General features: G+C 43.8%; 1 protein-coding gene across 2 annotated transcripts in view; it reads right to left on the reverse strand.

The window, feature by feature from the left end:
- Positions 1-238: 238 nt before the first annotated feature.
- TPGS2 (tubulin polyglutamylase complex subunit 2) overlaps positions 239-12,186 on the reverse strand; it is a 28,600-nt gene continuing 16,652 nt past the window's right edge. For both annotated transcript variants that reach the window (XM_054583554.1, XM_054583553.1), the window contains 5 exons: positions 11,998-12,085; positions 9,846-9,974; positions 3,189-3,302; positions 1,469-1,629; positions 239-532 (listed from right to left, as the gene is read on the reverse strand). In XM_054583554.1, coding sequence (XP_054439529.1) covers positions 302-532; positions 1,469-1,629; positions 3,189-3,302; positions 9,846-9,974; positions 11,998-12,085 — 723 coding nt within the window. In that variant the 3' untranslated portion in view covers positions 239-301. The remainder of the gene's footprint in view (positions 533-1,468; positions 1,630-3,188; positions 3,303-9,845; positions 9,975-11,997; positions 12,086-12,186) is intronic.

Consider the following 12,186-nt stretch of genomic DNA (forward strand, 5'->3'; position numbering starts at 1 on the left):
CAGATCTATTAGGCCACTTGAACGAAATCTAAAATTCTCCATGGCTTCTGGAGGCGGGGGTGGCACAGCCTGCTGCGGGGGCTGTGAGAGGAGGACTCCTGGGGAGACCTGAGGACGCCTTCCACTCCTGGCTCATGCTAATGGGAGTAAAAGGCCCGGGGTTTTGGTCATTCAGCTGGGAGGAGGTGCTCAGGCTTGGCCCCCCCACTCCGCCCCCGCCCCCCCCACTCCGCCCCCGCCCCGGGGCATGTGTGCAAGATGTCAGCGCTCTGGGCTGGCCGGGGCCTGGAGGCGGGCGCGCTCATTTCCGGACAGGGTTTCCAGAGCCAGAGGAGGATTTAGGTGTGGAGGGAGGAGCTGAAGGCCCTTTCTGGCCACCTGCTGGTTGAACGGGTCCTTTCTTTTTGGGAATTAAGATCTTGTTCTTGCTCTTGAACACTTTGCTGGGATCCAGCTTGTTCACAAAGGAGTCAGTCTCTTCGGAGAGCAGGTTTGTGTTGTAGGTGACGGGTTTGTACATGTTGAACCATTGCTGCAAGGCAGAAATGGGAGAGAGGGTCACAATTCAAAGGAGAAATGTCCTTATTTATGCTTTGTAGTGGGTGAGACAGGGTAGAGAGCTAGAGAGTGAAGAAAAGAAAGTTTTAATGAAAAAGTTGGAAAAATCTATTAGCACTTCAAGTCAAAGTGATGACACACACATTGCTTTATGAGGTCTCATACCCTTTAAAGTAATGCTGCATGAAGAGTAAGAATCTGAGGAAATTTCCTTCCTTCTGATCTAGTGAGTCCTGAGCCTGAGATGCTAGGTCCCAAATCACCAGGCGACAGTGTCCTTTTAACTGTTCTCCCTCAAGCCAGCCCCTGCCCATCAGGGAGGTGTGACAGGGTCTGTAATATAGATGAGGCACATCCATACTCTGGAATACTCTGTGTTATTAAAAAGGACAGCTCTCTCTGTATGATAGGGAGTGAGTTCCAAGATGAGGTGTTAAATGAAAAGAAGGTGCACAACAAAGTGAATAGTATATCGCACTTATGATTTAGAAAAATGGAACCAAAACTCATATGCAACAGAGTATCTTGGTGCAGGCACATGAGAAGTTCTCAGCAGTGGCTGCCTATGGGGAAGCGCACTGGGAGGCGGGAGAACGGGGAAGTAAGCAGCGGACTTTACACCATTCCTGTGCCCTTGTACTGCTTATTACACAATCAGACTAAGGCCCTGACAAATTTAATTAGGAAAAACTCCCCAGGTAATTCTGAGGCACAGCCAAGTTTGGGAACCACTTAACTAGATCATATACAGTGAGACTGGAATCACCTGCCTTGCTTATTGAAAATGCAGGTCTCGGGGTTCCCTCCCAAATCTCCTGAATCAGATGGGAAAGCTGGGAATCTGCAGTTCAGGTGTTTCCTCAGAAGATTCCGATACATTCCACAGTTCGAGATGACAGGTGGCCCTTACCTTGGCCTGCGGGCTAACGCCATAGTTGGTGAAGGCATACTGCCACTGCGGCAGGCCCAGGTGTGTGATGAGCAGGCGGTAGTAGGCGGTGAAGGTATCTGTGAGAAAATGCCAGTACAATGCTCTGTCCAGGAACCAGATCTCAGTGTCTTTCGCTAATGCTGAAATTGCAAAGGAAATAAATGAAGGGATGGCTTACATTTTTTCCTTTTATCTGTAAAGTTAATATATACTCATGGTTTTAAAAATTCAAATAGTAGAAGGGATGGTAAAATATAAGTAAAAGTTTCCTTTTTTTCCCTCCCATCTCCTAGTCCCATTCTCCAGCGGCTGCTGTTGGTTTCTTTATTCTTTTACAAATTCTGATAAACCCACTGACCTACCTGCTGGGCTTTTGCCCTTTGTGCATCAAGCTATCTAAGCAGCACTCCTTTCCGGCAGGGAGACGGTATTGCTCCTCCCCTAGTGGGTTCATACAGTGGTCTCAGCTTTCCTGATGGAGGGGAAAGCTTTCCTGGAGGGAATGGCTCTGGCTTTCTGAAGGGGTCAGGGTTGGAAGTGCGGTGAGAGGCCACCCTGGAGGAGTCCCGACCTGCCGCCTCTCCTGGGAATCCTGCCTGTGCCGAGGTGTGAAGTCCTGGTTGGGCTGAAGCAGGCACGACTGTTCCAGGTCCCGCCTCACACTTGCTTCTGACCTCCCACTCTCACCCCTGATAGGCCTCCCCTAGTTCATCTCCCGTTTGAAGGCTGCAGCATTTCCCTAACTGGCCTCCATTCTCCAGTCTCTTCCTCTTCCCAAATTGCTTGTGCTCGCATATATTTGCATCTGAATCCTGCCATTCTCCTGAACATCCTCAGGTCCCTACTCACTTCTAAACTGGGTGCACACCCCCTCACCTGGCTTTCAAACCTTCACCTGGACAGGAAACAACAGGCCTTCTGGCTTTATCACCTCTGTCCACAAGATGAACCATGGGGGTCCTGTGAATTGGAATTACTTGTCGTTTCCCCTCAAATCAGTTGCTCTTTCTTACATGGCTTTTACTCCTGTCTCTTAGCTTGGATGGCCCTTCACTCCACCACACCCTTTAGCCCCACCCCATGTCTCATTCCTACCCATAACTCAAGATGCAGCTCAGAGGCTATTTCACAAAGACTCCTCCAGCTGAAGACCATCTCTCTTTCCCCCGAGGTAAGGTAAATCCGGGTGTATCCTCTCATGCCTGCCAGGCGGAGAGCTGCCTGGAGGAGGCTGGGCATTGCCCAGCCTTGTGGTTTCATCGTCCCTAGGCCAGGGCCTGCTTTTGCTGATAGGGGGCCAGGTGGTGGCCACTGCTCAGGGGGCCAGAGCCTTTAGTAATAAAAGTTTTTATTGTTGTTAATTGGCCTACATAAAGAGGTTTGAAGAAAGATAATATTTGTCCTGGATGCTTTCCTAATGCATGAGCCCGCTGCAGAAGTTACGAACAGAATGACAATTTCTTTTAGTTCTTATTCACTTATTATCCTAACCCCATTATTTTGCAATAACTCACAAATCACGATAGCTTAAAAAGACTCGTTTTGGCCTAGGGGGACGCTCAGAGAGGTCTTGGCATCTCCGAGAGACCTGGTGGTGTCTCAGGAGGCCAGGGAGGAGTAGGCCTTTTGTGTGATGGCTGGAGAGCAAGTCGGCCAAGGCTGTACCAACCCACAGACCATGCTTGTCAATGATTCCTACCTGGCTTCCCTTTTTTGTAGACAAGGCAAACCTTCCCATTCCCATTGCAAGGATCCAGCTCAAATATCACACTGCGAGAGTCAAAGTGAGGTTTCTCTGGCTGGTTCCCACGGGCTGCAAACCCAGAAGGTAATGGTGATGTTTAAACATGTTCAATGCAAACATATACTTACTCATCCAGCTTAGCTAGGATTAAAAAACAAACAAAAAAACAAAACAAGGCAAAAAACCTTTTCTCAGACATATTTTTAAAAATTATTTTCAAATGTAGGACAAATGAATTCTACACTCTAAGTGCCCTGGCCCTCACCCAGGGTCCAGGCCTTTTGTCTGGGCTCCCTATCGCCAACAGACAGGGTCTAGAATCTGGCAAAGGTGGCTTGAGGGAAACAAACTGAACTTCTCGGGAACAGGACTATGTAACGGCAGAGTAATTGGAATGACCTGATGTTGACATAACTTTTTTCTGTTTCCTAGATAACTGCTTCCCCCTTATTTATAGCATTTTATGATCTTTTGATTAGAATCCCCTTTCCTCAGTCTAAAATAAAATATTTAATTATAATGGTATCTTTAACTATGTTACGATTACTACTAAGTCTGGCTCAAGTTAGAAATACCCACCTAGAAACCAAATACCATGGAGTAACAGAAAAAAGGTACATTCTTAGAAATGCAAGCATCAGAAACCATCTCTCCTGCTTCTTTCATTGCAGCTAATATACAGTAAAGATTACTATTAGTAACTGGGGTGGAGAGAGTTTACAAACCTTGGAGAAACTGGATAAAACAAAGAATATAAAAATAGTATTTTTGAGTTATATACATATACCTACATATACCCATAAGTTCTATATAAATGCATAAATATTTAATTTCTAATTAAAAAAATTTTTTTTACCTTGACTTTTCCCTCCTCTAGAAGTTATGCCTTTATATTTTTCTTGATCTCATATGATCTTAGGTAGATACTTAAATTTTGTCAAGATTGCTTGATGTATAAAAATGTCATATCACACACGTTATATCTGAATCTTGCAACAATGCCATGTGGAAAACCTCATCTGGTGTAACTAAAATTCATTCTTTTTAATGGCTGCCTGGATAGTCTGTGAGAGTGGGTGCACCCTAATTTATCCCACCACACCCTGCTGATAGGCATTCACCTATCATTATTCTGCTATGAATGGTACAATAATCATCTCAGGACATACCTTTATGTTCTGGTGTTTCATTAGAGCATAACTCGTTTTATTGGGCTTCGCTTTACTGCGCTTCACAGATAGGTGCATTTTTTACAAATTGAAGGTAAGACCTTCCACCAGCAAAAAAGTTTAAGACTTATTGAAGGCTCAGGTGATAGTTAACATTTTTTAGGAATAATGTATTTTGTAATTAAGGTATGTACATTTTTTTGTATATAATGCTACTGTACACTTAATAGACTATAGTACACTATAAACCTAACTTTTATATGCACTGGGAAACCAAAAATGTCTTCTCTCTGTTACTCAGTCCGTGAGCCCGAGCTGCAGCCTTCCTCCGGCTAGGCTCTTGGCTTTGCCTTCTCAGTCCACGGAGTGTGGTCAGTTCTGCTTAGGTTCCCCTCACTATGCTAGACAGGAAACGCAGGGAAGGAGCTGGGGTTCACCTCCTTTGTTTCTCATCTCTCAGCTCATTGTCCTCTGTTGCCTGATGGTCAGTGTCCTGAAACCCACTGTTTCATACATTTTGTCTGTTTCTATGTTGTTGCAGGTTGGAGGATATATCTAGTGTCTGTTACTCCATCGTCGATGAAATCAAAAGTCCACACTGTAGGGTCCCACCAGGTTTTAGCAGGCCTGACTGAGGTCTGCCCTTAGGTGTAAAGTTTAAAAAAAAACCCAGGAAACTCATTCAGTGTCATTCCCTTTTGCCATTTCTAGATGCCACTCCAGTTTCTGTTTGTTTTTGGTTACTTTGCAGACCTTCTAGCTAATTGTTATAAATTTTTTTCCCAGAGTTTAGAGTTATTATTGGCAGAAGTCTTGATCTGATAAAAGGCAGACCACCATGATCAAAAGCAGAAGGTCAATATTTGACTTTTCAAAAATCTGCAATGTCACTGTTTTTAGTTCCTCAATAAAATGTTTGGTTTTTGGTTTTATCTCCATTAGCTTATTATTTTACAGTCTGTACCTAGTAACTTCACCCTTGGGAGAGTACCAGTGAATCTGTTATTTGTTCTTATTCATGGTGTGTTTTTTCATGTGCCTGGTTAGTTAGTAGAAATTATTTTTTTAAAAATCATTTATAAAAACAATTTGAGGTCTAGAATAATGCTCTCTTCCTCTTAGAATTTTCTTTCAATAGAAGAGCTTTATACTGAGATATAATTCACCTACCATACATTCACTCATTTAAAGTGTGCAATTCAGTGGTTTTTAGTATATGTACAGGGTTGTGTAACCACGAACACTACCAATTTTAGAACATTTCTCTAGAATGAGCTTCTGTTCCTTTCTGCCAGGCCCCTGAGGAGGCTAGTAATCTGGAATCAATTTACTCTGATTTGGGGATTTAGCATTTTCTGGGACACACAGATGACTTATTCTTGAACTTCAGTCCACATGAAGAGTGGTTATTTCTGGCTCATTCTGTCCTCGAGGGTAGATGCCAACCCACAGGACAGTGGTTTTATGGGTGCCATCTTTTGTAGTTCTTAGACTCCACTTTACTCCCCTCATCCCACATACGGACCATATTCTCAGCTTTTCAGCAGCCTCATTGTTTCTTTTGAAAAGGACGATGTACCCCAGGCAAAAGAAACCCCACATGTTGGGTCTCTTCCCTGGACTTCTACTTCCTTCTGGATGTTGATCTACAACCTTATCACCTTGTTAGCTCTTTGATGCTTTCGGGAAGATGGTCTTTATGCTTTGCCCTGACAGCTCAGTGGCTTTCAGCAGGAGGGCCACTCTGAGTCACCTACCGCCATCACAGAAGAGGAAGGCTCTTTATCGGCTTCAGCACGGATCAATCTGACAGTCTTTGTTTTTCGAAAGAGAAAGTCAATCCCTGCATGTTTAATATAATGATCGCACTGTTTTATTTCTCTTAATGCTTTATTTTATAATGTCGTGTCTTCTTTTTCCCTTTTTCTTATTTTTACTCATGCAATTTAACATTCTCCTTATTAAATTAGCAATTTTTAGTGTGGTGTTTAAAATTCCTTTAGTGGTTATCTTCCTTTTTGTTTGTTTGCTGCATGACTTGATACACATGACTCTACTTTTTTGAAAACAATACCATTATTTCCCTAACCAAGTGTGATACGCAGGACTCTAAGATTCCTGTTCCCCGCTATGTACACCTTGCATAACCTCCACATGTGCCAAGCTTGTGGCTGCTTAGTTGCAGCTATGTTCTAAGGCAAGACCGGCTGCTCCTTATGCCAGGTTTGGGACACCTGATGGGAGTTACAATGCAAGGTGAGATGGGTCGCCATTTGTGCCGGGCTTGGAGCTGTTTAGCAAGAGGTACAGGGCCCTCCTGTACGGGGCATGCTGAGGACAGCTGCTGCTAGTTTGGGGTTTGTGGAACCTTGAGAGGTTTTAGGAACATCTGCAGCATGAACCCATTCAGGTGGCTCCTGCAGAAAAGCCCCTGGAAGTGGCTTTGGCAGGGCTCATGAGGTGGGTGGGATGGGATCTTAGGGAATCAGCAGGGCAGGGCGAACAGTGTTAGCAGGGTAATGGGGAGCACACACTTAGTGCCCACTTGTGCCCTGCTGACTGGGGGGACGGCTCAGCAAAGGGATGATGGTGCTCGTCAGCACTTCCATCCCAGGAGAGAGCGGCCAAACCCTGCCCTTCAGGTTTTTGCCCTGAAGCTGGTCAGTTTAGTCCCCCTAGGTCTCTGGTGTTTTCCAAGATGCTGCCCCTGTGCTGGAGCTTAGAGTGAGTGAGTTTGTGAGCAAGGAAGTCCATCTGTGGCCCCTCAAAAGGAGGGCCTATGTCTCCGGCAGGACTTTGTCTCACTTAGAGATAATTTTCCTTGGTTTTCACAGCCAGATGTTATGGGGACCTCTCTTCATCACACTGGGTTCCTGGGCTGGGGAGCCTGAGGTCTGGCTGTGACCACTCGTTCTTCAGGCAACCGAGATATCCCTCCTGATTCTTAATCACCACACTGTGGGTGTGGGACGTGCCTGCTCCACATCCCTGCCCCAGTCTCGCCATGGCTGCCTCTTTATATCCTTAGTTACAGGACTTCTGTTCAGCTAGTCTTGAGTTGGTTCTAACCATGGTTGTTCTATAATTTAGTTGCAGTTCTGATGTGGTTGTGGGAGGAGGTGAGCACAGCTTTTATCTACTCTGCCATCTTGACCAGAATGTGATTTAATTTTAAATACACACATACATATATACTTTCTCTTTCAGAGGAGATGTAATAATCCCTTGTTTCCTTTCCTCTTTCTGTATCCACATCTTGAGATCTCCATCCAGTTTCATTTGTCTTTTGGTTCAAATATTTATGTTCTTTAAGTTAACACTTTTTAATAAGCCTTATAACCTGAGAGGTGTGTTTGGTCTGTGTATTCTGAACTCTTGATTTTCACTTCTCTATCAATAACCTGTGTGTGATTTTTTACTATCTTCTAGTTTCCACTGTTGCAGGTGAGAAATCTGATTATTATTCTTTTGCAAGTAATTTGTTATTTTCACTTAGAAGCATGTAATTTTTTTCCATATGATGTAACGCCTAAGTGTTTGTTTTTTCTCATCTGTTCAATTTGGGTCTAGGAGTACTCCAATCTTCAGAGAAACTTTCTCTTATGAGTGTTCATTTATTGCCTTTCCATCTATTCTTTTTCTCAAGCACCTAAAATTCCAAAAGACGGTCTCCTGAACCTATCTTCTATTTCTCTTACCTTACTACTTTATTGCTCATAATTTCCCCTTTTAAATTTATTCGTCTGTGCTTTTAGGTATTTCTTGCACTTTGTTTTTCAGACAACGCAGGTCTCAATGTTCATAGTCGTCAATTCATTTAGTCAGTTGTTTAATTGAAAAATCTGTTTTTTTCTATAGGAACTCTTTGTTCTGTCTTAAGTGTTCTTAAGCGTTCTTATTTCTCTTTTTATTTAGGTTTTCATCCATGTCCTTTAGCAGTTACTTCCTTGGTTGTGTACTCTAATATTTCTTCCTTATTGTTTCCTAATGCTGAGTCCCCTGAGAAAAGTCATTGTTTTTCTCCTTGGGTTTAATGCGACTTAGGCATAGCTGTTGGACTATCCTAAAAAGCATAAACCCAGGTACCAAAAGGCCAAGTGGTTATTATGCCCATGAATATGTAGGACAATGTGGTCACTACTGCAGCTCAGTCCTTTGCGGAAGCCCCTTGAAATCCTCTCTTGTGTCTAGTCTACCTCTATTCTTCCAGCCCCATGGACAGGAAGATCCAGTCCGCTCATTTAACCACCTTGTCTTCGAGAGGTTAGCAGGCCCCGGCACATGCAGATGAGGTCAATGTGACTTTTTCCCCACCTTAGAGACTTCTACACATCTCTAACACGTTTTTCCCAGGGTCCATCCCTTTCCAATCTTAGCTGCTGGACTCCTCCTATCTCAATATTATTGTCCAACAGCATGTCCAGTTAAAGAAGAAAGCCTTGCGCCAGTTTTGTTGACCAAGACTTCAATGCACCCCAAGGTCTTAGTACTGGAGATGCTAGTTGCCTACTCAACAATCATTCATATTTTCATTCTCATTCTCTCTCTCATTCTTTCTCTCTCCCATTTAAATCCCAGTTCTGCTTGAGAAGGCAATCAATACTGCACAGCTAAACATACCTCCTCATATTCCCTTGCAGTGATAGGTAGTAAGCTTTTGACTTTGTTCTAACCAATTGCTATTGGGAGTGGCTTGTGAGAGAATTATTGCTTTCCTAATTAAGAAGGGACTCTGTCAAAAAAAAAGTTTGTTTTGTTTTTGGCCCTTTACTCTTTCTCCTGCCTGGAATATAGACTTGAAGGTTGGAGGCAGAGCCCACAATTCTCACCCAGGAAGATGAAAACCATACCCAAAGGCTGGTGCACCAGGAAGCCAAAGGGAAACTTTATCATAACCTAGTTCCAGAGTTCTTGTCATTAAAAAAGAATAATCTATTTAGTTTAGGCTCTGTAACTGGGTTTCTGTTATATGCAACCAAACACTATCCTGACTGACGAAGCCCTCACTTCTCATACTTCCTCAAAGCTTTTCATAGCCATTTGAATTATGAGCTATTTCAGTCAAAAGTGGCAAAGAGCTTGGAGGGAGGAAGGGCACTGCATTTAGACTGCCATGGTCCCAGCAACCTCTTGATACTGAAATGCTGAGTGAAGTGTAATCTGTAACATTCATTCATTTACCAAGTGTTCATTAAGTATCTACAATGTGCTGGACACTGAAGTGTGTGCTAGAACAAAACAAAGATCCCAACCCTGGCATTTCCTTATGGAACTTTCCTTTGACACAGGCTGTTTTTATCTTACTCCCATGGTCCTGAGAAGCCACAGCTGGGAAGGGGTTGGGGGAATATATTACGATGCCACATCTTCCCATGGTTTTCAACATTATAAAGGGAAACAAGAAGGCTGATTTCTAATTCAGAGCGGAAGTTCCCCCAGGTACCTTCTTGTGTATCATCCTCGAGATCAGCCAGAGTTGGTGCGTTAGGAAGTGAGTACATGGAAGACTGGTTGAGTTGAGTCAGTTTTGTGATACTGTTAATTTCCATGCTGCCCAGTGGAATGGTGTGATCTACGGGAAAATTAAAAAGAATTACATGGAGTAACAGCCTAGTTACCATGGTTATCAATAGGACTTCTGCTTAAGTAACGTAAGCCTGCCTGTTGTTTGGTCCTAGGGCTGAGGAATCTGATAGAAAACGGAAAGAAGAGAATCAATGAACTATATGCTCTAAAGCGTCAGCCTTTTATGCACAAAAGCAACTGGGCCCACAGGTGAAGAGTCCCCATGGCATGTATCAGGGCAGAGTATTGAAGAAAATTTAAAAAGGGAATATGCAAAAGGAACTGGGGTAGAAGTCCTGTTTAAAGAACAAAGGACTTAAAAATGTTTTAGCTCCTTCTTTCCCTTGCATTAAGAGTTACATGTACTTTTCAAAGGATTAACAGCTTTGATTATATACCTCACCTTTTTTTCTACTCTTCTTGTTATACGCTTCCACAATGGAAACTATCTCACCTCTAATTCATTTTTCCTTATTCAATGGAGAAGACTTAGCAAGCTTCTTGCTTGGTTCCAGTCTTCTGTGACTAAGGTGTAAATAAGAAATACACAAACCACATATTTTCCTTCTCTGTTATATAGAATCTTTGTAATATAGGATACTGGACACAGGATGGCACACAAAGACTTAAGACATGTGACTGCTAAAAAACTGGAATGGCTGAGGCAATAAAGCAGCTGACGTACAGACTATGGAATGTCCAAGAAGAAAATACCACTAAAGAGGTAAACATTAGATGCTGCCTCGGCTGGCTTTTCTGTCCTTGACTTTAGCTATCCAGTAAAAAAAAAAAAATAGGTATGGTAATGGGGACAATAAGGATAGGCAGAAGAGCTGGGAGGACTAAATTAGAGAAGGCATAGTAATAATGAAGAGGGACTTATTCATAAAAGCTTCATGGAACGTTTCTATTCTGAGCAGGCTTGTGGAGCAGCTAACCTATCTCCATGCCATGGGCAAGGGAGATTCTGATGCTCAGTCTAGATTTTGTCCCCTTTCTCTGCTGTGCTCAACTCCAAAGCCCATGGCCATGCTACATAGGAGAGCTCTGATACTGGTGCCAAGAACGGTTCATAGGACATTGAAGGAAAGTATTTTAAGCTGAAAGGTCACGTTAAATGCTCAGTAGTGAGCTATAAAAAGTGCCCCTGCTCACCTGTGAGAGAGAAAAAGGAAGGCTTTGGAAATCACCAAGAAAGGGAAACTCAGGGGGCAAAGGCACTGAAGGAGAGAAACTGGTTCTGCAGATTTATTGTACTATGCAATAGACGTCTCTGCATGGGGAGTCTAGGGTGCTTCCCAAGGACCAAAGTAGACCTGGGGATGTGGTTGGAATCTGGAGGCAATAAAGAGGCCCCCTGGGGACAGGGAAGTCTGTGCCAAGAATGGGCTGGACTCCAGTGGCGAAATCAAGATTTCCTAGCCTATGAAATTTTACTGGAGTCTTCACCTAAATGTGCAGGACTGCCTTTCATGTATGTCTATGTAGAACCTAAATCTCTGATGAGCTGCATGAGTTCCCACATCTGCAACACAAAGTCTGGCCTAGACACATTTAATGCTGCGGCGGTTGGTGACTTAGGCTGAAGAGACACAGGCGAGTAGAAAAGGCTCTGGTCTGAGGGCCAGAGCCCTGAGGTCTCCACTGTGTGGGGAATGATGGGAGGAGCCACTATTATGACCACCAGTGGCTGTCACGGCAGTCACCTGAGGAGACTGCTCTGAGGTGGAGTCTGCAGAGGCTTTAAATGTGAGGTGGCTCAGGGTTTTTGTGCAGTGATTACTTTTTCCTCCACCTCATTTCAACAGGAAAAGCTTACAGTGAAGTGCTCGCTGGACTCTGGCATGGGGTTTGGGGATGAAGAAATGACAGCATATTTTAGCTTTGGTCAGTTTCTGGATGTTGCACTTTCAAAGAACCCGTGGAAATTGTCCAGATTCAAAGACGCAGAAGTCGTGAAGGCCCTCGGAGTTGTTTCATCTAACCTCTCAGGCAGGGAGATGTTCCCCTACAGCAAGGGGCTGACTCACTGTCCAGCTTCACGCTCCATGTCATCTGGAAGCCATTGGTCATCAGGTAAAAATTCTTCACATCCTCAGGCAGCACACAGTTATTTTTCTGGAATCACAAAGCAGCTGTCAGGTCAGGGCTGGAGAAGAGAGCACAGAACTATGCCTCAAAGCAGCTGGGGACACTACCGTGGTTCAGATGCCCCAAAA

Source organism: Pteronotus mesoamericanus, unplaced genomic scaffold, assembly GCF_021234165.1.
Source record: "Pteronotus mesoamericanus isolate MK-2021 breed Mesoamerican mustached bat unplaced genomic scaffold, CSHL_Meso_final contig_74, whole genome shotgun sequence".
Classification (NCBI taxonomy): Eukaryota; Metazoa; Chordata; class Mammalia; order Chiroptera; family Mormoopidae; genus Pteronotus; species Pteronotus mesoamericanus.